The 24,855-nt window shown below is 41.3% G+C and overlaps 1 protein-coding gene across 1 annotated transcript; it reads right to left on the minus strand.

The window, feature by feature from the left end:
• Window positions 1–82: 82 nt before the first annotated feature.
• On the minus strand, window positions 83–23,651 carry nckap1l (NCK associated protein 1 like). Its single transcript, XM_039656235.2, has 31 exons — window positions 23,486–23,651; window positions 21,339–21,449; window positions 20,657–20,749; window positions 20,040–20,096; window positions 19,810–19,952; window positions 18,929–19,019; window positions 17,934–18,071; window positions 17,797–17,845; window positions 16,521–16,677; window positions 16,392–16,448; window positions 15,841–15,937; window positions 14,585–14,694; window positions 13,338–13,470; window positions 13,167–13,248; window positions 11,855–11,913; window positions 10,056–10,201; window positions 9,838–9,970; window positions 8,985–9,104; window positions 8,740–8,879; window positions 8,533–8,664; window positions 6,691–6,909; window positions 6,138–6,268; window positions 5,374–5,471; window positions 5,192–5,285; window positions 3,834–3,916; window positions 3,638–3,718; window positions 1,413–1,506; window positions 1,214–1,330; window positions 691–800; window positions 518–607; window positions 83–433 (listed from the first exon to the last, which is right to left on the minus strand). The coding sequence occupies exons 1-31, from the start codon at window positions 23,573–23,575 to the stop codon at window positions 317–319; spliced, it is 3,372 nt and encodes a 1,123-aa protein (XP_039512169.2). The 5' UTR covers window positions 23,576–23,651; the 3' UTR covers window positions 83–316.
• Window positions 23,652–24,855: the final 1,204 nt, after the last annotated feature.

The raw sequence follows: 24,855 nt of genomic DNA on the forward strand, positions 1-24,855 counted from the left end.
GGGTTTTTAATACGCTTTAACACACACCATGTGTAAGTTGATAAGTGGACATTTCCTCCTTAAAACCGCAGTGAACCAAAGACAGTCTCAATGCTGCATTTATTTGATTAAAAATACACCAAAAATAGTGATATTGTGAAATATTACTCCAGTGTAAATCATCTGTTTTCTGTGTGAATATACAGTAAAGTGTAATTTATTCCTGTGATCAAAGCTGAATTTACAGCATCATTACTCTAGTCTTCAGTGTCACATGATCCTTCAGAAATCACTCAGTTTATGATTATAAATGATAATGATAAGCTCCAGTCTGAGATCAGCCCATAGTGTGGACGAAGGACTTGTGAACTTCTCTGTAAGCGTTTCTCAGGAGAACGTACGGGAAACACATCTCCAACATGTCTTGACTCAAGAACGGCGACTGATCCACGATCTGCAACACACACAAGAGGAAACACGTCATTCATGAAGCATTTCTAGATCCTGAGCTCATAATAATCCTCCAGAGATTCGTTACCATGTGAAGAATGAGATAAACTGAGTCTCTGTTCTTTATTTCCACTCGCTCCACATTCTGACCAAGCTGGAGTAAGATGGAGGACGCCACCTACACACACACACACACACATTACAGATGAGATGTTCTGAGTGATGTGAAGCAGTGTGTGTGTGTGTGTGTGTGTGTTTCACCTTCAGGAACTCCTGGAGTTGTGTTTGTATGTTCTTCCTCTGGACGGTGAACATGGCGGCCGCCAGATGATTGACTGCAGTGGCCAAACAGTGGATGTTGTTCTGGTGACCTGGAGGAACAGCACAAGCTCAGTTTGATTTCTATTGCACATTTACACGTGTTCACTGTTCACGCCGGACCACTTCATGCGTTTCTGTGATCTGATCGGGAAAAGACCCACCAGTATTTCTGATCATATTCACAAAACTTCCATGGCACCCAGAATATTTTCTTGAACCATTTTATTCTAGCTTCATGCATTCTTTTTCATGATCAACACTTGTGGGTTGTCATCCAGATGGGATTCAAATGGATTTATGATGATCTTTATAATGGATAGATGCACTTTTATAGACTTCAAAACAGAAACCGGCTGCCATTACACATGTGTTCATCAGGCATAAAGCTCTTGCTCTTGGGCCTGAGATGATCTCCATTCTCCGATCATCCACCGCTTCTGTCGTCTGTGAGACTCAAACTCACCTCCCAGTTCTCGGCTGTAGAACGAGTTGGGATCCAGACACAGGCTGGGCAGGGACACGGCTATATAGACCATCAGAAGACAGCTGATCTTAAACTCCTCCTCGAGCGACAGGTTGTCTGGCGAGGAGAATAACAGGTTACACACGGAAACAATCAGATTAGATTATCGAGAGACATTCCTGCTTTATCAGGACTTCACCTGTCTGCATGTTTGCTATCGCCGTAACCAGTCCAGGGTCGATCTCACATCTCAAACCAGCAGCCGAAGCCAACTCGAACACACCGAGAGTCATCTACACGAGATCACACGCGAGGGCCGTCGTCAGTAAACGGGACAAGAGTGATGGTACCATCAAGAGTGTTTCATTAACAACAATCATAATCGTTTAAGAAATGATTGCAGATTATAAACTAGATGTGCTGTGTTTGATAGAAACCTGGCTAAAACCAGACGATTACTTTAATCTCTTTACTTTGAGTCGCCCCCCCCCCCCCCAGTCTCCATTTATAAAGCGTTTTTTAACAATATGGAGCTTTTCAAAGCAGCTTTACAGTGATAATAAGAAATGAAAGTAACAGAGATTGATTTGGCTTTACAGCAGCTCTAGAGTAAAGTTATTGTCCAGCTAAAGTTAGCTTTCATCGATTCACTTTCATTGCAACGATCATTAAAGATTATCTTAGATTAAAGATCCAAGGTTGTGGTACAATGAGCACACTCCGAGAGAGACCAGAAACATGGAGCGAAACAGGAAGAAAACTAAACTAGAGCTGAATGAGTGAATGAGTGAATGACTGAATGATTGAACTTGAATGAGTGAATGAGTGAATGATTGAACTTGAATGAGTGAATGACTGAATGATTGAACTTGAATGACTGAATGAGTGAATGACTGAATGATTGAACTTGAATGACTGAATGAGTGAATGACTGAATGATTGAACTTGAATGAGTGAATGACTGATTGACTGAATGACTGAATGAGTGAATGACTGAATGATTGAATGATTGAACTTGAATGAGTGAATGACTGATTGACTGAATGACTGAATGAGTGAATGACTGAATGATTGAATGATTGAACTTAAATGAGTGAATGAGTGAATGATTGAATGACTGAATGAGTGAATGACTGAATGATTGAACTTGAATGAGTGAATGACTGAATGATTGAACTTGAATGAGTGAATGAGTGAATGACTGAATGAGTGAATGAGTGAATGACTGAATGATTGAACTTGAATGAGTGAATGATTGAATGACTGAATGAGTGAATGACTGAATGATTGAACTTGAATGAGTGAATGACTGAATGATTGAACTTGAATGAGTGAATGACTGAATGATTGAATGATTGAACTTGAATGAGTGAATGATTGAATGACTGAATGAGTGAATGACTGAATGATTGAACTTGAATGAGTGAATGACTGAATGATTGAACTTGAATGAGTGAATGACTGAATGAGTGAATGACTGAATGATTGAACTTGAATGAGTGAACTTGAATGAGTGAATGATTGAACTTGAATGAGTGAATGATTGAACTTGAATGAGTGAATGATTGAACTTGAATGAGTGAATGACTGAATGACTGAATGAGTGAATGACTGAATGATTGAATGATTGAACTTAAATGAGTGAATGATTGAATGACTGAATGAGTGAATGACTGAATGATTGAATGATTGAACTTAAATGAGTGAATGATTGAATGACTGAATGAGTGAATGACTGAATGATTGAACTTGAATGAGTGAATGACTGAACGAGTGAACTTGAATGACTGAATGAGTGAACTTGAATGAGTGAATGAGTGAATGACTGAATGATTGAACTTGAATGAGTGAATGAGTGAACTTGAATGACTGAATGAGTGAATGACTGAATGATTGAACTTGAATGAGTGAATGACTGAATGAGTGAATGAGTGAATGAGTGAATGACTGAATGATTGAACTTGAATGAGTGAATGAGTGAACTTGAATGACTGAATGAGTGAATGACTGAATGATTGAACTTGAATGAGTGAACTTGAATGACTGAATGAGTGAATGACTGAATGAGTGAATGAGTGAATGAGTGAATGACTGAATGAGTGAATGAGTGAATGAGTGAATGACTGAATGATTGAACTTGAATGAGTGAATGAGTGAACTTGAATGACTGAATGAGTGAATGACTGAATGATTGAACTTGAATGAGTGAACTTGAATGACTGAATGAGTGAATGACTGAATGATTGAACTTGAATGAGTGAATGACTGAATGATTGAACTTGAATGACTGAATGAGTGAATGACTGAATGAGTGAATGACTGAATGATTGAACTTGAATGACTGAATGAGTGAACTTGAATGAGTGAATGATTGAATGACTGAATGATTGAATGGATGAATGAGTGAATGACTGAATGGTTCACCTTGATGTCGAGCTCGGGCTGGATAAAGTCCTTCAGACATTTGACGGGTCCCATGATAAACGGACAGTGTCTGTCCATGATCTACAGATGGAGATGCCCAGTACAGTGATGTTATAGCAGTATATTACAGCATTTATTATTATACAAGATCTGACAAATACAGATATAATATTAGTGAACATGAACAGCCTCTCACCTCGGCGAGAGCATCTTGGACCATGGTCCGAAAAGACAGAATCACCCCAATAATGGTCATTCTCTTCAACACATTCTCACAGCCTGGAGAACATCAGATAGATCAGCGTTTCATTACAGTAAGAAGACATGAGAAGATTTGTGAACGAGTGAAACACTTTAGTTTTTACTCTATACTTTTTAATCAAGATATCCTAACTGGACGACTGAAACGACTTCACTTTGTGTAAACGTGATGCTTATGTTCGTACAAATGTAAGGCATTTTTACCCATTAAAACAACACTGCAACAGTTGAGTACTACATGTGAGTAGTAAACTACTATGTGAGTAAACTACTAAGCGGGTAAACTAATATGCGAGTAAACTATGTGAGTAAACTAGTATGTGAGTAGTAGACTACTATGTGAGTAAACTACTATGTGAGTAAACTACCATGTGAGTAAACTAATATGCGAGTAAACTATGTGAGTAAACTACTATGTGAGTAGTAGACTACTATGTGAGTGAACTACTATGTGAGTAAACTACTATGTGAGTAGTAGACTACTATGTGAGTAAACTACTATGTGAGTAAACTAATATGCGAGTAAACTATGTGAGTAAACTACTATGTGAGTAGTAGACTACTATGTGAGTGAACTACTATGTGAGTAAACTACTATGTGAGTAGTAGACTACTATGTGAGTAAACTACTATGTGAGTAAACTAATATGCGAGTAAACTATGTGAGTAAACTACTATGTGAGTAGTAGACTACTATGTGAGTAAACTACTATGTGAGTAAACTACTATGTGAGTAAACTACCATGTGAGTAAACTAATATGCGAGTAAACTATGTGAGTAAACTACTATGTGAGTGAACTACTATGTGAGTAAACTACTATGTGAGTAGTAGACTACTATGTGAGTGAACTACTATGTGAGTAAACTAATATGCGAGTAAACTATGTGAGTAAACTACTATGTGAGTAGTAGACTACTATGTGAGTGAACTACTATGTGAGTAAACTAATATGCGAGTAGACTACTATGTGAGTGAACTACTATGTGAGTGAACTACTATGTGAGTGAACTACTATGTGAGTAAACTAATATGCGAGTAAACTATGTGAGTAAACTACTATGTGAGTAGACTACTATGTGAGTGAACTACTATGTGAGTGAACTACTATGTGAGTGAACTACTATGTGAGTAAACTAATATGCGAGTAAACTATGTGAGTAAACTATGTGAGTAAACTATGTGAGTAAATTTCTATGTGAGTAAACTTCTATGTGAGTAAACTACCATGTGAGTAGTAGACTACTATGTGAGTAAACTATGTGAGGGCTTTAGCTTGAGTAATGAAGAGTACCTGTCAGCTTCTTCTGAAGGTCAACCATTGCCTCAGGTTTCTCATAGTTAGCTCTCATTTGCACCAGGACATCCATGTTGTCACTTACAAGTTTCTGAAAATGAAAACATGATTTATTTCAATCATGCACACACTGAATGACTGTAGATTAGCCATGTTTGTGCTTTAGAGAGATGTCATACCTTCAGTTCTCCAACTTGGGATATGATGTGCCACATGAGGTTCTCATTTAAAAACTTCATTCCATACGGGCCGATCAGCTCAGCCAACGATCGCAAACCTGCAGACAAATGAGTGTGTGATAAACATCAAACCAACATTAATGCATTTGGTTCCGGCGGAATAGATTTGCAACACTTATTGTTGCTGCTAATGCGCCACCTAGAGTTTCATGACAAAACTACTTTGTATTTTATGTTACTGTTGCTATTATTAACCCTTCACATAATGTTTAGCTAGTGTTTGACTGTTGCAATCATTAGGGTTGCGTTATTTCAATTTCTTCTGCCTCAGGAACTAAATCAGGCTTAAACATCTCTGGCTCTATCACTGCGTTTGCCGTCTCGAGTATCAAACATATGACATGCTTTAAAAGAGGGCGTAGATGTGGTGCGATGAAGTTAGCCAATCACAGCAGCGAGTGTTTACTTCCATTACTGCAATGCTCTTAATAATGTAATGCTCTTCAAAAATAAGTGTTTGAATGAAGATGAAAATAATTACTATTACAAATATTGGAGCTTTTTTGGTGCATAAACTGTAAAAAGTTTCATAAACTAACCTTGAGAAACGTAATATCATATGTGAAACTGCATTGCATGTCCCTTTAAGGATGCATGAATGGAAGTGAAGCTGAAGGGGTATACAGATGCAGTGGCTAGTGCAAAATGTAAAATAAACTATTTAGCCTGAATATTTATCTGAAATATCTTAATTTTGATCTTACCACCGATGTCGGAGTATTCCTCTGCGCGGAAGCTCTGCTCATTCTCAGTGTTCTGGTTGATGAAGCACTGTATGGTGGGACAGTGGACTATGAGAGCGCTGCTGGCCTGGCGCAGGAGACCCTCCAGATACCTGACCATAGGACAACACACACACACACACACAGCGTCCACATCTACACCAGACACCACAAAACACTTAAAGTGCAAATCCCATACTTAGAACCACAGCACGACTCTATGTGTTCAATAAAAGCAGTCAGCTGGATCTATCAGCAGTGTTGGGGAAAGCTCCTTTAAATTAAAAGCAACTAATTGTGAAAGTTTGCAAAGTAATGCATTTTTACTTATTCTCACCTGGGCTAGGCTTGTATACAACTTTCACTTAAAGGCTCTTTCACACTAGAGTTTTTAATGAAAGGTGGCACGACCTGCACAGTTTGCGCTTCGCTGCCGTGACCTCGTTCTCATCTTGTGTTTGATCACTCCTGGTCTAAACGGTTAGTAAAGGACTCTTTAACCAGCGGGACACACACGACCCCCCGGAGGTCTCACCAGTTAGTGTAGAGAGTTGTGATGGTCTGCGCCCCGTACGAGTCGAGTGGCTGGGTCTGCTGTAGCAGGACGCTCTTCACGAGCCGAGACACGTCGACGCTGATGTAGCAGCCGAGGCTCTGAAGACTGGACGTGTACGCCTGAATCCCGGCCAGCAGGTCCGAGGGACGGGCGATCTCGTGCGTGCTCTGGTTATACCCCGCCATCTGCACGATTACCCTGCACACATCGACGGGTTAGGCTGAAGCAAACAGCGCTCTCAGAGGAGATTAATCATAATAATTCAGAGAAATAACTAGCTATTTCATCAATATTTACAGCTGTGAACACTCTCAAACAAGCCTTTAAAGGAATATTCCGGTTGGAGAACTTGTGTCGTAAAGTTGATTGCCACAAAAATGAATCCTAGTCCTGATTACAATGAGGCATGTACAATGTAAGTGAAATGAATGTTGAGGCTGTAATCGTTAAAATAATCTGCTTTAAAAGTGTAACCACAAAACATCACCTGCTGCTGCTAATGAAGCCCTTGATGGATGAGTCTGCCCGTGTCCTTTTCTGTTTAACGTCTAATTTTACAACTTTATAGCTATGATGCCCATATGGAAGCTTGTTTCTGCCACTGAATAAAAAAAAATGTAAAAATTATTGCAACTTTTTATCTCACAATTGCGAGATATAAAGTCGGAATTGCGAGATATAAAGTCGGAATTGCGAGATATAAAGTCGGAATTGCGAGATATAAAGTCGAATTGCGAGATATAAAGTCGGAATTGCGAGATATAAAGTCGGAATTGCGAGATATAAAGTCGGAATTGCGAGATATAAAGTCGGAATTGCGAGATATAAAGTCGGAATTGCGAGATATAAAGTCGGAATTGCGAGATATAAAGTCGGAATTGCGAGATATAAAGTCGGAATTGCGAGATATAAAGTCGGAATTGCGAGATATAAAGTCGGAATTGCGAGATATAAAGTCGGAATTGCGAGATATAAAGTCGGAATTGCGAGATATAAAGTCGGAATTGCGAGATATAAAGTCGGAATTGCGAGATATAAAGTCGGAATTGCGAGATATAAAGTCGGAATTGCGAGATATAAAGTCGGAATTGCGAGATATAAAGTCGGAATTGCGAGATATAAAGTCGGAATTGCGAGATATAAAGTCGGAATTGCGAGATATAAAGTCGGAATTGCGAGATATAAAGTCGGAATTGCGAGATATAAAGTCAGAATTGTGAGATATAAAGTCGGAATTGCGAGATATAAAGGCGGAATTGCGAGATATAAAGTCGGAATTGCGAGATATAAAGTCGGAATTGCGAGATATAAAGTCGGAATTGCGAGATATAAAGTCGGAATTGCGAGATATAAAGTCGGAATTGCGAGATATAAAGTCGGAATTGCGAGATAAAGTCAGAATTGCGAGATATAAAGTCGGAATTGCGAGATATAAAGTCGGAATTGCGAGATATAAAGTCAGAATTGCGAGATATAAAGTCAGAATTGTGAGAAAAAAAGTCAGAATTGTGAGATAAAAAGTCGCAATTACCTTTTTTTATTTTTCATTCTGTGGCGGAAACAAGCTTCCATATGCCTAAAACTCTAAAACAATGGACAATTTTACATAATTTAACATAAAAATTATGAATACTTTTTCTTTTTAACTAAAATGACATGCCTCACATGTCTGGTTTCATTGTTTGCGCCTCATGATAATCTTGATTTTTTTTGTTTAAATAAAGCGACGTAACCTGGATATTCCTTTAAGAAGATTCCTTCGAGAGGACGTTCCTCATCCTGTGCTGTGATCAGTAGTGAACACTACAGAAGTGAGTGTACTTGTTGAGTCTGATCTCCAGCTGTGTGAGCAGGAACTCGCCCGGCACGACGATGTGTTTGAAGACAGTGAAGTCGGCGCAGACGCTGTAGGAAGCGCACAGTTCTGTCAGCGCCAGGTGCATCTTATCCAGACTGCAACAGAAAAGCCGTCAGCTGCATATCTCTGTGAAGATCATATCTATACTCAATCTGTCGGATCATGCATACTTTGTGACGAAGGCTCGGTCCTTCCTGAGGCTCTCCGTCCCTGGTTTGTCCTTCGGCACGTCTCCTCTCTTCTGTGCCGGTTTCTTCAGTTTCTTATTGCGCGCTGTGCTGATGGTCTCGGCGCTGTGTTTGGGCAACAACTGAAACACAACACTTGTGGATTTACTGACATTCAAGTCCATTTTTTAAACCACACTGTATTATATTGTTCAACCTAAAACCAGACTACTTTCATTCTACTGCACCTTCTCGTTTAGGTTACACTGTTCGGCACATATCTCCAGCACAACCGTACACGTCTGACGGGAGATCTCCTCCAGGAACGCCACACACAGCTTCAAGCTTTGCTTCTCCATCTCTTCCGTCTAGCCCACACACACACACACACACACACACACACAACCATATGACAGAACATCATTCAGTAGCAGATTTCCTTTTGTGAAAATGATCTATTGAAGGGATAGTCTACAAATTCTGTCCTCATTCACTCCGCCTCACGTTGTTTCTAACCTGTGTGAATCAAGAGATTTTGAACCTAGTTTGTAACCTAACCATGTTGGGGCGTTTAGGGCCAGAACTGTTTCCCACTTTCTTCAAAATACAGTATATTCCTTTGTGTTCAACAGAACAAAAACATTTAAATAGATTTGGAAGAACTTGAGGGAGAGTAAATCATTTTTTCAGTGAAATATCTCTTTCATTTTCCTGAAAGGGCCATATTATGGTAGTTTCAGGCTCTACTAGAACAGGTTTTCCTGCTTGAATGTTGATTATTCTCCTCATATTCTCCATTGTTGCGGCTCCTCTCTTCCCAGTCTGTCAGTATCACTCTGTTTACTTCCTGTCTCTATGAAGCCCCTCCTCCTGAAAAACACACTGTGCTCTGATTGGTCAGCTGGTGCAGTGTGTTGTGATTGGTCGAGCGCTTCGAGTGTGTTTGGGAAATGTCCCGCCCCTCTCCATAACCGCTAGTTTAACACGCTAGGCCCCGCCCCTAACTCAACCAGGCCCCGCCCCTTTCTTCTGCGTATGAATTATTATAATGAGACGTATTTGTTCCCGGAAGAAACTCAAGAAGTCCCTGAAGGCACTGACCTCCTCCGGACAGAGTGGATGGAGACTCTGGCTGAAGTGTGAGCAGACGAGAGGGAACGCCATCAGGTACCGTTGCATAGACACGTCCTCGCCGCTCTGAGAGAACATCTTCTCAAACACACGCGAGTGGAAACTGAAGATCACAGGCAGCAGAAATCAAGCGGAGTCCGTTTACTTTTATTAAAGCTCAGTGACGGGACATCTCAGAAGAGACTCACCAGAGGATGGAGAGATCGGCCGTCTCGCAGAGGAGCTCGTTCACCGTGTCCATCATCCGGGTGTGGAACTGGGCCATGTTCATGATCTTAGCGAGCTCAGGGTAATCCTTCAGAGCCAGAGACGCTTTACCCACACTGGTGTACGCCTGAAGAACACACACACAACACCTGAACAACACACACACAACACCTGAAGAACACACACACACACAACACCTGAACAACACACACACACAACACCTGAACAACACACACACACAACACCTGAACAACACACACACACACACACAACACCTGAAGAACACACACACACACACACACAACACCTGAAGAACACACACACAACACCTGAAGAACACACACACACACACAACACCTGAACAACACACACACAACACCTGAAGAACACACACACACAACACCTGAACAACACACACACACACAACACCTGAACAACACACACACACACACACACACACACACACATCACCTGCTCTACTGGGTGGTTGTCCTGCACGCTTAATAAACAAACTCCAGCTCGTCCAAAACGCAGCCGCTCCAGTTCATACCAGAACCAGGAAGTATATTAGCCCGCTTCTGTCATTGGCTGCCTATTAAAAGTCGTATAGAGAGCCTAAGTCCCGCCCCTTCCGGTCGAACACCACGGGACCTTATTTCGGAAAAATATTGTACGATAGTCAATGGTGAGAGACAACAAATATTTTGATCTGGTTTGAATTGTGCCCTGAATTACACATATGATGTTTGTCGATTTAAAAGTTACATTTTAAAGTAAAGAAAGTCGCAGTTTGATGTGAAACCGTTGAGGTATAAGACTGTGAAAATACGTAATTACAAAGACTACAAACCCCAAAGGCGCACTTTTTCTCTCAATGAATGAAGCGAACTTTACTGAGGCTGTCCGTCATTGTTTCTACAGTCGTACGTTATAATCGTAACGTTACGAGTGTTTTGTACCAGACTGCACACACACGAGCAGCGGATCTCGTTTCTCTTCTGGGAGATGTAGTTCACAGAGCGATTTTCACATAAAACTAAATGTTACTCTTCTGTTGTATGACAAACTGTGACGTTTTTGACTTTCAGAATTATCTTTTTAATTGACAAACATCATATGTGTAATTGAGGGCACAGTTCAGTCGGAATAAAAAGATAAGTTGTCTCTCGCCATTGAGTACCATTCATATTTTTTTTTTTAAATAAGGTCCCATGAGCCGGAAGCGGAGGGGCGGGACTATTGCTGATTACTCATAAAGCACTGAATGGTTTATCTCCAGTACTTGAGCGAGCTCTTAACGCATTATAGTCCTTCACGTCTATCGCGATCTCTAAACTCCGGCCACTTGATAATACCGAGAATATCGAAATCGACTGCAGGCGGGAGATCCTTTTCCTATTTAGCACCAAAACTCTGGAACAATCTTCCTAACATTGTCCGGGAAGCAGACACACTCTGTCAGTTCAAATCTAGACTAAACACACATCTCTCCGGCCTAGCACACACACAACAACACACTATAGACTTCCTAAACTCAAATTAGGCTGCATTGATTAGATCAGCCGGAAGCGGGAACACGTCCCGTTAATCCTGATGTACTCGTTACGCTAATATCAGTTTCTCGGTTCATCCCGGCGTTTACTGCAGTCTGCCGGATCCAAATCTGATGCAGGACCAGCGCCTGGACCCGACCACAACGATGTACACACACACACACACACACCAATGTACAAAAATCATGATTCCCACTTTGATAAATATTATAGACGTATGAATGTACCTGAAGTCTTAACCAGTCCAGTCTGAACGGTTTCAGGTCAAACTCTTCTCCTGCATCCACTGGGACACACAAACACCAACGAATATTAAGAAAGCGAATAAAAGTGTGTGTCACAATTATATCTGAATTCCTGCTACACATTTTATCTAATATGCTGTCAGATGGCAGATAGAAGAAAGGGACTTTCATCTCATATCATATTTAAATTTATGAAATATACACTACCATTCAAAATTTGGGGAATACAGTTTTTTCCAATTGCTAACACACAATTTTGCAAACTAGTCTGGTTTTATAAAAATACTTTACACAATTCACAAAACCACACACCCAAACTGCAAAATACCTCATATATCCTGCAAAATGAAGCACTGCAACCGAAACTACACACAGCATTATCAAAATCAACCTTTTGCATGAACTGGCACACACTTCATTCATATGACCAGATTTTTGCCTAAACAACTACACACTGTTGGGCATCATGAAAAGCACTCATATCTGTAGTATGCTTTGCCATAATACTAAAATATGTATCAGATTGTTCACATGCACAGACACACACATGCTGTTGAAACTTCATTTTACAGTAATGTATTTTTTCACTACAGTAAAAGACACTGAAAAAGACACTTCCAGAAAATATATTACAGGGAAAAAAAAGTGGCAAGAAGAATAATTTTTATAGTTTTATAGTTTTTATAGCGCTTACATCCTGATTGAAGTGTTACCAATTAACCATTGAGGTGTTTGGCCAGATGGCACATTGTAATTAGCTCATTTAGTGTCATTTTGAATGGTAGTGTTTAGAAATGGCAAACATGTGACTTTATGTCAGATTGTTGTGTCTTATGCAGAGAACTGTGTTCAGTGCATTTAGAAAGGGGCATTTTGAAATGCAAAATGTGTGTAAAGCAGAAAATGTGTTTAGACTTTTGGAAACTTGAGAAGAAGTTTTGCTGTCTGTGTGTGCGTTTAAAGAATTGTGCTGTGCGTGTCATTTTAGTGTGTTAGCAATTGGAAAAAACTGTAATAAGATGATTTAATATTTCTGAAAGAAGTCACTTCTGCTCTCACACACACACACACACACACACACACACACACTAATTCCCTAAACAGTTTTAAAGACACTGAACCTGCAAAACAAGGCAATAAATAACAATAATACCTTGAAAGTATTTGTTAGACAGCCATAAAAACAGGAATATTACACATTGCATGATTATATGATATGTGTGTGTGTGCTGCCACGAGTGTGTTCAGAGCTCGAACTCGATGCATGTTGATGTGTGCGGAGGACAGAACTCACGGTGCTTCAGACTCATTGCAGAAAGAGTGGAGACGAATGACGACATGAGAACCGATTCTTCCTCCGGACACACACACATGCCCTGAAACCAGACGACGGGAGATGGATGAGGACGGCACATAAACGTCTGTGTGTGTGTGTGTGTGTTAGCGAGAGGACGGAGAGCCGCACCTGTATGGTGTCGTTGAGCACGAGCGCGTCGTACTGGGACAGGTACTGGAGATGGTAGCGCTGGAGGATGTATCTGTGCTGGACCAGAAGAACTCGCAGACGCTCCATGTGGAACAGCAGCTCTGCCAACTGTCTGCACCACACACACACACACACACACACACACACACACACACACACTATCAGCACCTGATAGGAAACTAACACTAGCGCTGCCAGTCTTCGAGTGGGGGTTCAATCTTCAACTGGCTGGCAGGAGCTGCCACTGGCAGGTCACGTGACCTGTCAGTGTCTGTCAGTTTGCCTTTGGCAAGTTTCAGAAACCATTTATTTTTGACAGTTTTTGTGTTTTGTGTTCCTCCCTTTATAGCTCATGTATTATGAATCTGTTGAAATTATTGTTATTTAGTAGTAGGATCCCAATTTAACTAGTCAAATGGCCGTGATCAGACTGGCAGCTTACAGACGCTCATCCAGTCAGCCGCGGGTGATCAGCGAATATAACACGTTGCCTGACACGCTCGCTAAAAGGAAATAAATTGTTTTCTTATTATGAATATAATGTCATGCCTTTATTCTTGTGTATGATTGGTGTTTTGGGGCCGTTTATCCCGATTAAACCAGTCAAATGGCCGTGATCAGGCACATTTGACTGGTTTAATCGGGACAACAGTACCCAAAACACCAATCATACACAAGAATAAATGCATGACATTATATTCATAATAAGAAAACAATTTATTTCCTTGTAGCGAGAGTGTCAGGCGACGCGTTAGACTCGCAGTCTCAGTTGCGGCTGACTGGATGAGCGTCTGTAAGCTGCCAGTCTGATCATGGCCAATTGACTGGTTAAATTGGAATAACAGTCCACAAAATAGCAATCATAAATAAAGAACATTATTCATATCACTAGATTCATAATAAATGAGCTATAAAGGGAGGAACACAAAACACAAAAAACTGTCAAAAACCAATGGTTTCTGAAACTTGCAGGTCACGTGACCTGCCAGTGGCGACTCCTGCCAGCCAGTTGAAGATCGAACCCCTACTGCAGTCTTCTAATCCAGAAAGCGAAACATAACACACATATGACCAATTCTTCAATTAGAGGCAATTTTTACTATTTGAAATAAATAAATAAATAAATAAATAAGCTAACTATGTTATAAAATATGAAAATATGATTTTTTTTCTCCAGATCTTGGGAAAGTGTGCACAGTTTGACTTGTGCTCAGGATGAAACTCACGAGTCTGCGTAATCCTCCGGTGTCTTGGTCTTCGGGATGTTGTCTGCGTGTCGCACGAGCCAGAGCACCTCATCGCGGGAGAACGACAGCGCCATGAACACGTATAACGCCTAGAACAACCACAGGCGTCAGCACACGCGTCTATGGCAGCTGGCTTACGCCAAACACAGAACCTTCTCCTAACGCTCCCGAATGGTCCCATTAGGTTGTTTTTTGGGAACCAAACAAGAACGTTACAGGAATGTTCCATGTAGTTTATTTTTAGGTTCCATTTTTATAATGTAAGGAGAACGTTCCCAGAACCTGCTTTATGCACAGCTGCACTACTTCCTGAACTTCAGCCAGCTCCTTGTTTCCTGTCTGCCATTATTGGACAATTTCATTAATCCAGGTGTACCTCACCAGAGAACGTCTAATTGAAGAGAATTGGCACTGTCTGGTTACTTCCGGGTTCTGGACTGGCTGCAGTAACGCGTCTCTGTCCATGCGGGGGCGCTCGCGGTCGAGTGCAGAATGAATGGGAGTCAATGGGGTTTCACCCACAGAAATCCACTTTTCTCAGGATGTAATTTTTTGTCAAGTAATTTGAAAGTTGCATTCAAAAGGGAGGGCTAAGATAATACACTCAGCTGAAAACTGCATTTTTAAGTTCACTTATCTGTTCTAAAAATCCGTTCAAAACTGTGATGACGTCACACAATAGCAGAATGCTAGCGTGCTCCGGCCAACAACGGCCTAACCTGTAAGAAATCAAAAGGACATAAGTACTCGTTCATACGACTTTTGGCCTATAATTTATATTGAACTTGTGGAATCAACAATAAAATCCATGTTAATTTAACGACAAGCAGGTGGAAGAAACACATTTAGCCGTTTAGCCCCATAGACTCCCATTCATTCTGCTCTCGCCCGTGATCACCCCCAGTGGAATTCTGATGGAACTGCAACCAGGATGATCCACAATAGGGCTAATAGGAAGTGCCAAGGCTCTCCGTTAGACGGGCTCTGGCCTGACCTCAGTAGTCACGGCAACTATAATCAGACACACCTGAATTAATCAATGTGTCCAATAATGGCAGACAGGAAGTAGCACAGCTGTGCATAAAGCCCATAGCGACTTTTTTCTTTTATATCACAATTGCGTGATTTAAAGGCAGAATTGCGTGATATAAAGTCACAATTATCTTTGAAAGGTTTTATTCTGTGGTGGAATAGAGATCTGGGTTAACGTAATGAAAGAAAAGAGTGACTGAAACCTTGGGTCCGAGCAGCGCAGGCTCATCCTCCAGCACTTTGATGAGTTCTTTAAGAGCGTTCCTCAGAAAGCCTCGCTTCTCTCTCCGCACGGCTCCGCTGCAGAACAACACTTTCAGTTCTCTACCCGCTTCAGCTGTTCAGTACCCGCTGCTAACATGCCCGCGGTGAAGGCTAGACTGTGTGATGCAGAAACTTGTTCTCTTGTTCGATCTGTGTCAAGATTATCACGTGCCTTCCCAGCTAATGAACACATCCTGACAACGTTTCGCATTAAGTGACGTTTGTTTGGTTATGTGAACGTTAAGAGAACATTCACTTTTATCATTTTTCAAACATTACTTTTAAAATGTTCTCTGAACGTTCTGAAACAAGTTAAAAACAGTGTATAAATAATATGATGTTGCTGGAAGAACATTTGTTCGTAACGTTCAAAACCTTGACAGAACGTTCCCTGTTGGCTGTTTTATTTTAAATGTCGAGGGCAATCTCTGATAATGACTTTTTTCTTTCATCACTGAATTCGAAACAAGTTCAGACTTCAGATGCTCACCAGTTAGCGATGACGTACTCTTTACATTCCTTGATGTCGGGAATACGCTTATTGTACCTGGAAAAGAACATGATAAGAATGAAACATGATGAGAAACACGAGTGAACTCATGAGAGTCGTGAGCGTTACCCTTTGAGACTGTCGAAGAGTTCCTCGGAGAGCTTGTGTATGTGGAGCACCTCGTCTCGGACCACCGTCACGTACAGCCCACTGCGCAGAGCCAGCTTCCACAAACTCTGAGATCCGCCGTTACTGTTCAGACTCCCGTGGCACAGCAGGAACCCGACTGGACAACACAACTACACGTCAACACAACTACACAACTACACATCAACACAACTACACAACTACACGTCAACACAACTACACATCAACACAACTACACAACTACACGTCAACACAACTACACAACTACACAACAACACAACAACTACACAACAACACAACTACACGTCAACACAACTACACATCAACACAACTACACAACTACACGTCAACACAACTACACAACTACACAACAACACAACAACTACACATCAACACAACTACACAACTACACATCAACACAACTACACGTCAACACAACTACACAACAACACAACTACACAACAACACAACAACACAACTACACATCAACACAACTACACAACAACACAACTACACAACAACACAACTACACATCAACACAACACAACTACACATCAACACAACAACACAACTACACATCAACACAACAACACAACTACACATCAACACAACTACACAACAACACAACTACACATCAACACAACTACACATCAACACAACAACACAACTACACATCAACACAACAACACAACAACACAACTACACAACTACACGTCAACACAACTACACATCAACACAACTACACTTCAACACAACTACACAACAACACAACTACACGTCAACACAACTACACTTCAACACAACTACACAACAACACAACTACACAACAACACAACTACACATCAACACAACTACACAACTACACATCAACACAACTACACATCAACACAACTACACAACTACACATCAACACAACTACACATCAACACAACTACACGTCAACACAACTACACATCAACACAACTACACTTCAACACAACTACACATCAACACAACTACACAACTACACATCAACACAACTACACATCAACACAACTACACATCAACACAACTACACTTCAACACAACTACACAACTACACATCAACACAACTACACATCAACACAACTACACATCAACACAACTACATGTCAACACAACTACACATCAACACAACTACACTTCAACACAACTACACATCAACTACACAACTACACATGTGTTTGTGAAAAGAGTGTGAGATGGTCTTGAGAGAGAGAGAGGAGAGCATGTCACTCACTGAGGATCCAGCGCTCCATCACCTCCATGGACAGATACTCACAGGCCATCTACAAACAATGTTCAGTGTCAGTCTTTGATCACACAGACGCATGAGTTTACTGATGATGATGATGATGATGATGTGTGTATACGTACGGTGTCGCAGCAGATGGGGCTCAGCATGGCGGCGGGTGAGGCCAGCAGAGACAGGAGCTGAGCGCCGCGACACTGGTCAGCGGTCAGATTCCTCCGCGGATACACCAGGTGTAGCGAGAGGAGAGCCTCCGTCACAGACTGACAACAGCACACACACACACACACACACACCTTATACATCCGACAGTCAATCTCGTATTTCTATACAGGATTCACCAGGTTAACACAAGCTGAACTGGGCCGTATGCACCAAACTCGAGAATCACTCATAATAAGATTATACAGTCTACTAACACTCTTATTAGTGGTGCGACGACTCCCTCGTGTCATGATTCGATACATATCACGATACCGAACTCACCATACCATATTATTGCCATACTTTAAGTCAAGACATGTTTGATAAAAGGTCTTTTTTTTTTACCGTTGATTAAAATCCTGAATTTGTTATTACACTGTGTGTGAATGAATCGTCTTGGACTTGGTGCTGAAACCCAAAGCAGAAGGCAATAGAGACACCAAATAACAATATTCATGATTCTGAAGCTGAAAATATGGACTTATTTTAGACGAATGCTTTCACTGTCACTGACTGGACATATTTACAATAATGTAGGACACTTTTACCGGTAACATCAGACATATGGCATTATCTGGAGCCATACATTATTATACATTATATTAAAGCATTATACATAATAGTTTAATATTAGTATTGACACTAAAACTCTGTAAACGTGAATTTTTTCTCACACTGTATTTTTTATTTTGGGTGAACTATAAATGATACACATTTTCACTAACCAAGATACGTATTGATGTATATATTATTATTGTAGTTTAACTAGATGTACTAAAATAACTAAAACATGACACAAAAATCCTGAAATTAAAACAGATTATTAATCCTACTCAAATACACTAAAATAACAAATCAGGAATATGATTTTGTTGTTTGCAGTGCCCGTGCCGTGATGGGAGTGAATGTGACTGACCTTGGTGTGAGGGCCGAACTCCTCCGACAGTTTCCTCCAGGGATGATCGTACTCCAGGAACATCTGGCCGAGGCGAGGGTACGAGGGATCGCTGCGGAGTCACGCTCCATGTTATTATATATCTCTAATATAACCCACACATAAACCTCAGTTGTGGGAAACAGCCGTCCATCCTGTGGAAGTTTGTGTCCGCCACAGAATAAAAATAAATACTTTTTTTCTCTCACAATTGCATGTTTATATCTTGCATATCTGATTTTATAACGCAGTCAGAATTGCATGAGATAATAGCGTGTTATGATGTATAAACGTGCAATTCAGACTTTTTTTTCTCGAAATTATTTTTTATGGAGTGGCGAAAACAAGCTTTGGTTTATTTGGTTTGAAAATTAAATTACGACACTCTGAAAACAAGTCAAATGTATTTGTTGTTTAAATTTAAATGTGTGTGGATACACAGTATGTTTATACATAAACATATGCATAAAGACTCCAGGAAAAGCTATACTTCACCAAACTGTAAACTTCTACATCTAATAACACCTAATAATGTGTGTTGATGTATGTAACTGCATTAAAGCTCACAACTGATGTACTGTAAAACACTGTAAAGGAAATAGTGGAGCTTGAAGACAACTATACGGACGGCTGAAACACACAAACAGGTGCACAAAGCAATCAGTAACCATAGCAACAAACAAGGGCACATCAGCATCATGTGATTTACCAGTTCATAAATCCTCTCCCGTTGCCTCATGGGACAGTAGTGTTCATCGTGCACACTTTTTTCTACAGACATACTTGTTTTGTCACACACTGTTTTGCCTCCTACAACTATGTGATTTCAGATGTCTAAACGTGTGGTCACATGATCATGTTACCTGCTCCCATTGGACAGCTCATATGCACTGTTGTACATTCCCACAATCAGCTTCTTGTCATCGATGCGGGACAACATGAAAATGACTGAGGCGTAGGTGACGATGAGATCCAGGTAGTTCTTGGTGAAGTCAGTATTTATGGTCTGAAAGCATTTATGAGCACAGATGAACATAAAACAGATGAATATCTGCCTTATGAATTCCACAATCTCTTCAAGAGTCATACTTACGATGTCAAAGAAGCACTGGCAGGCATCTATTGTGTTGAGCAACTCATAAACATGATCCTACAGACAAAACATGTATAAATTCATTAAAAATACTGACACTAGAACAATAAGAGAAAATCATGAATTTTATTACAAAATACTACTGAAAGAATGACTCCTGATTTCAATACTTATTTGATATTTGTCATATTCCAATATTTCATTCATACACATTTTCTAATTTAGTAGACGTTTGGTCATTGCTACTTATCTTTAGTGTCTATCTAGTGGTTTGCTCCAGTGTTGGGGAAAGTTAGTTTTTATGGAAAGTAGTGAGTTGTGTTACTCTTTCTCCGCCGGCTGAGGCTTGATCTCAGAACTATCAGAACTTGCAGGTCTTTTTTGCAAGTGAAAAAAACTAAACTTAATTGACTGTTGATCCAGTTGATGTGTCCAACAATGTATTTACAGTAACTAAATCAAAAAGTTATCTCAATTTTTGGGAGTAAGTAAAATTTTTAAAAGCCGGTGCAAAAATGAAACTACATACAAGAGTTGATTAGAGTGTAAAATTGCTGCCCAGCCATTTTACTATTATGACCAAGATGACGTTGACCGAGATCAGCTGACAGTCTTACCCTGAACTCCATGATGTCGATGAAGGACTCGTAGAAACTGTGCAGGCCCTCCAGAACGACCGCCTTATGCTTCTGTATGCTGCCCAGATGTTGCTGCAGAAACGCGGTGTGATGGAGGAAGAAAATAAGTAACACTTTACTTCAATAGTCCACTTAAGAGATTCTACGAAGTGTAAGTCATTCACATTTACATTTACTCATTTAGCTGACACTTTTATCCAAAGCGACTTACAATTGCTATATATGTCAGAGGTCGCACGCCTCTGGGTCAACTATAGGGGTTAAGTGTCTCGCTCAGGGACACATTGGTGTCTCACAGTGGATTCGACCCCGGGTCTCTCACACCAAAGGCATGTGCCTGATCCACAGCACCATCACCACCAAATATGAAGCTAAATACCTCTCCTTAGTGTATAAGCCGTCTGTCTGTTTAATATCTGCTAACTCTTTGTTGTGATGCTCCTCAACAGACATACTGGATATCAGTAAATTTATAACTACATGTCAACTTATTGTAAGCCGAACCTGACTAATAATCTACTAATACTCAAATAAGAGTTAGTTGACAAAGTACTTACACTGTAGCTATTTGAATGTATAAAGTGGACTATCAAAATAGTGTAACCAGATAATTATTTAACATTTGAGCAATGAATCACAGCTGTTGTCTGTCAATACTCACACTGCCACCTCTGAAGTCAATGTTGGGGAATTTTCTGTTGATGTATTTGGTGGCAGACTCCATGCTTTTATCAGTAAAGAATGATGGTCTTCGCTTTGGGTCTGTGCATACCTGGAAAAACATATACATTAGTCAAAACACACAATCCAAAATCACATTAAACAGATATACACTATCAGCCTGCTACAGTAGCCACTCCCCAAACTCTCCCTCTGCTACAGTAGCCACTCCCCAAACTCTCCCTCTGCTACAGTAGCCACTCCCCAAACTCTCCCTCTGCTACAGTAGCCACTCCCCAAACTCTCCCTCTGCTACAGTAGCCACTCCCCCAAACTCTCCCTCTGCTACAGTAGCCACTCCCCAAACTCTCCCTCTGCTACAGTAGCCACTCCCCAAACTCTCCCTCTGCTACAGTAGCCACTCCCCAAACTCTCCCTCTGCTACAGTAGCCACTCCCCAAACTCTCCCTCTGCTACATTAGCCACTCCCCCAAACTCTCCCTCTGCCACAGTAGCCACTCCCCAAACTCTCAGTCTGCTACAGTAGCCACTCCCCAAACTCTCCCTCTGCTACAGTAGCCACTCCCCAAACTCTCCTTCTGCTACAGTAGCCACTCCCCAAACTCTCCCTCTGCTACAGTAGCCACTCCCCAAACTCTCCCTCTGCTACAGTAGCCACTCCCCAAACTCTCCCTCTGCTACAGTAGCCACTCCCCAAACTCTCAGTCTGCTACAGTAGCCACTCCCCAAACTCTCAGTCTGCTACAGTAGCCACTCCCCAAACTCTCCCTCTGCTACAGTAGCCACTCCCCCAAACTCTCCCTCTGCTACAGTAGCCACTCCCCAAACTCTCCCTCTGCTACAGTAGCCACTCCCCAAACTCTCCTTCTGCTACAGTAGCCACTCCCCAAACTCTCCCTCTGCTACAGTAGCCACTCCCCAAACTCTCCCTCTGCTACAGTAGCCACTCCCCAAACTCTCAGTCTGCTACAGTAGCCACTCCCCCAAACTCTCCCTCTGCTACAGTAGCCACTCCCCAAACTCTCCCTCTGCTACAGTAGCCACTCCCCAAACTCTCAGTCTGCTACAGTAGCCACTCCCCCAAACTCTCCCTCTGCTACAGTAGCCACTCCCCAAACTCTCCCTCTGCTACAGTAGCCACTCCCCAAACTCTCCCTCTGCTACAGTAGCCACTCCCCAAACTCTCCTTCTGCTACAGTAGCCACTCCCCAAACTCTCCCTCTGCTACAGTAGCCACTCCCCAAACTCTCAGTCTGCTACAGTAGCCACTCCCCAAACTCTCCCTCTGCTACAGTAGCCACTCCCCAAACTCTCCCTCTGCTACAGTAGCCACTCCCCAAACTCTCCCTCTGCTACAGTAGCCACTCCCCAAACTCTCCCTCTGCTACAGTAGCCACTCCCCGAACTCCCGTGAATGACATACTAATTGTAGTCATGAACAATAAACAGTTGGATGGATTTAACATAAATCAAATATTTCAAGTCTCTTTCAAGCCTTTCTGTCAGACATTCTGAAGTGCACTCGGAAGTACATTCGGAAGTGCACATTTGTGATACGTTTTTTCACCTCGCCTAGAGCTCTGATTAACCTTTGACCTTTACAGCCTGACCCACCGAGGAGACAAAGGCACTAAGAGGAGTCGTTCAGAGGATCTATTCTTTTATTTATATGCACTAAAGCTTGGGATTAGTTTTGACATTTGTAACTGCTTTCTGCGACAGACAGGAAATGCAGTGTGTGTGAGAGAGATGTGGTTTACAGAGAGGCCTGACAAGTCCTCTTTACTTCCTGCGTGCACTTCCTCTTTTTCTACAGAACTGAGACAGAACATACTTTCTTTTGAAAACTTGTCAAAATACAATAAAATACTTTTAAAAGCCCTCTGAATAAAATGAATAAAAAAAACAACTTTTAAATCCCATCTGAATGATAAAAACAGACCCAAACCTGGACGATAAAAAACGTGAGATTTGAGCAGTTTGGTTCTACAAACAATTCAACAAGCAAAGCGGCAAACTGATGTGAATCTATCACATAAATTCACTGCAAGCTCACACAAACAAAATTCAGCCCTGCCTGTATTCATCTTTCTCGCAGGTTTGTGAATATTGATATTTTCCTCTCACCTTTTTAATGTAGTTCATCCTGACTAGAATTCCTTGACCTCGTTCATTGAGAATAATAAGTTTCTCGGCCAGTTTAAATTGGTAGGCCATGATCCCAGTCCAGATGAGATGATGAGAGGATCCTCAGTGAAACGAACTCTGGTCTCCAGAGAACAAGGAGAAGTGAAATCAACATTAGAGAGGGCGGAGCTTACAGAGCTTCCGCTGCTCACCAACCAAAAGCATCAAATCAAATTCTGCTTTTCTTTAATGGAATAATACAGTTTATTGTAAATGGTTTATCGTGCACATCATTACTGTGTTAAATGTGTGTTCCTGGTAATCTTGAATCAGAATAACTTGCAGCATCCCTTCTCTTCTCTGATGACGAGGTCGGGACAACCTGACATCAGCCAATCACTCACATGAGATCAAATCAAATCACCTTTAATTATATAGCGCTTTTAGTTTTTACAATACGGATTATTCAAAGCAGCTTTACAGTGATAACAGGAAAATAATGCAACAAATTTTGCGTCAGAAGATATAGAAGAAAAGAGCTTAAGTAAGTGATCAGTGATAGTTAACTTTTGACGTAAAAAAAGTTATTCATTTAGTTGATTTATACGTAAACTGTGGTGTCATCGTCAAGCTCAGTTCAATTCTCATGTAATGGTGTCTATGCAGGAGATCAATAATATTTTTGAACATTAACGTCCCCAACTAAGGGGTCGAAGGTGACAGTGGCAAGAAGCCAAAACTCCATCAGTGACAGAATGGAGGGTGTGGCAAGGGGGGCGTGGTTTAGCGAGGTCTGCAACAAGAGGGAGTGCCGGAGGACCAGTAAGTCCCAGTAAACCGACCCGTCTCCCGTCCTTGCCCTACTCTGGACTTTACCACACTGGTGCCGAAACCCAGGAGGAAGAAGACCGCCAACATGGAAACTCTGTCAGCTTCGCCATCTGCAGATGTAATCCATTCGCTCGCGGGCCTCCATCAAGAACACAAGGTGCTGCTGGACATGAGGGATGATCAGGAGAAACGCTTCCACGCCCTCGTCCAAGCCCAGCAGGAGGACCGCGACTTTCCAGTCTCGTGGGCCAGCACGGTGGAGAAACGGATCGTGATAACGGGAACACAGCCAAGTCCCTTAAGTAACAACCTAATCATGCAACAAAAAAAATTTGGAGTCGTCTCTAATTTGACAAGAATTAAAAGATCCTACATCACAGTAGGCAGTGAATTGTTTGTTCCCTGTGCCCCGATGCTGTCCATGTGCTGTCATTGCCAATGGAGTTTCCACCTGGCTTTACTGTCCATTTCTCTGCTCAGTGTTCATAACAGAACATATGAATAAAAAGTCCTTTCTAGAAAGATAACACATCTAACAT

Source organism: Pimephales promelas, chromosome 21, assembly GCF_988280905.1.
Source record: "Pimephales promelas chromosome 21, fPimPro1.hap1.1, whole genome shotgun sequence".
NCBI classification, from domain to species: Eukaryota; Metazoa; Chordata; class Actinopteri; order Cypriniformes; family Leuciscidae; genus Pimephales; species Pimephales promelas.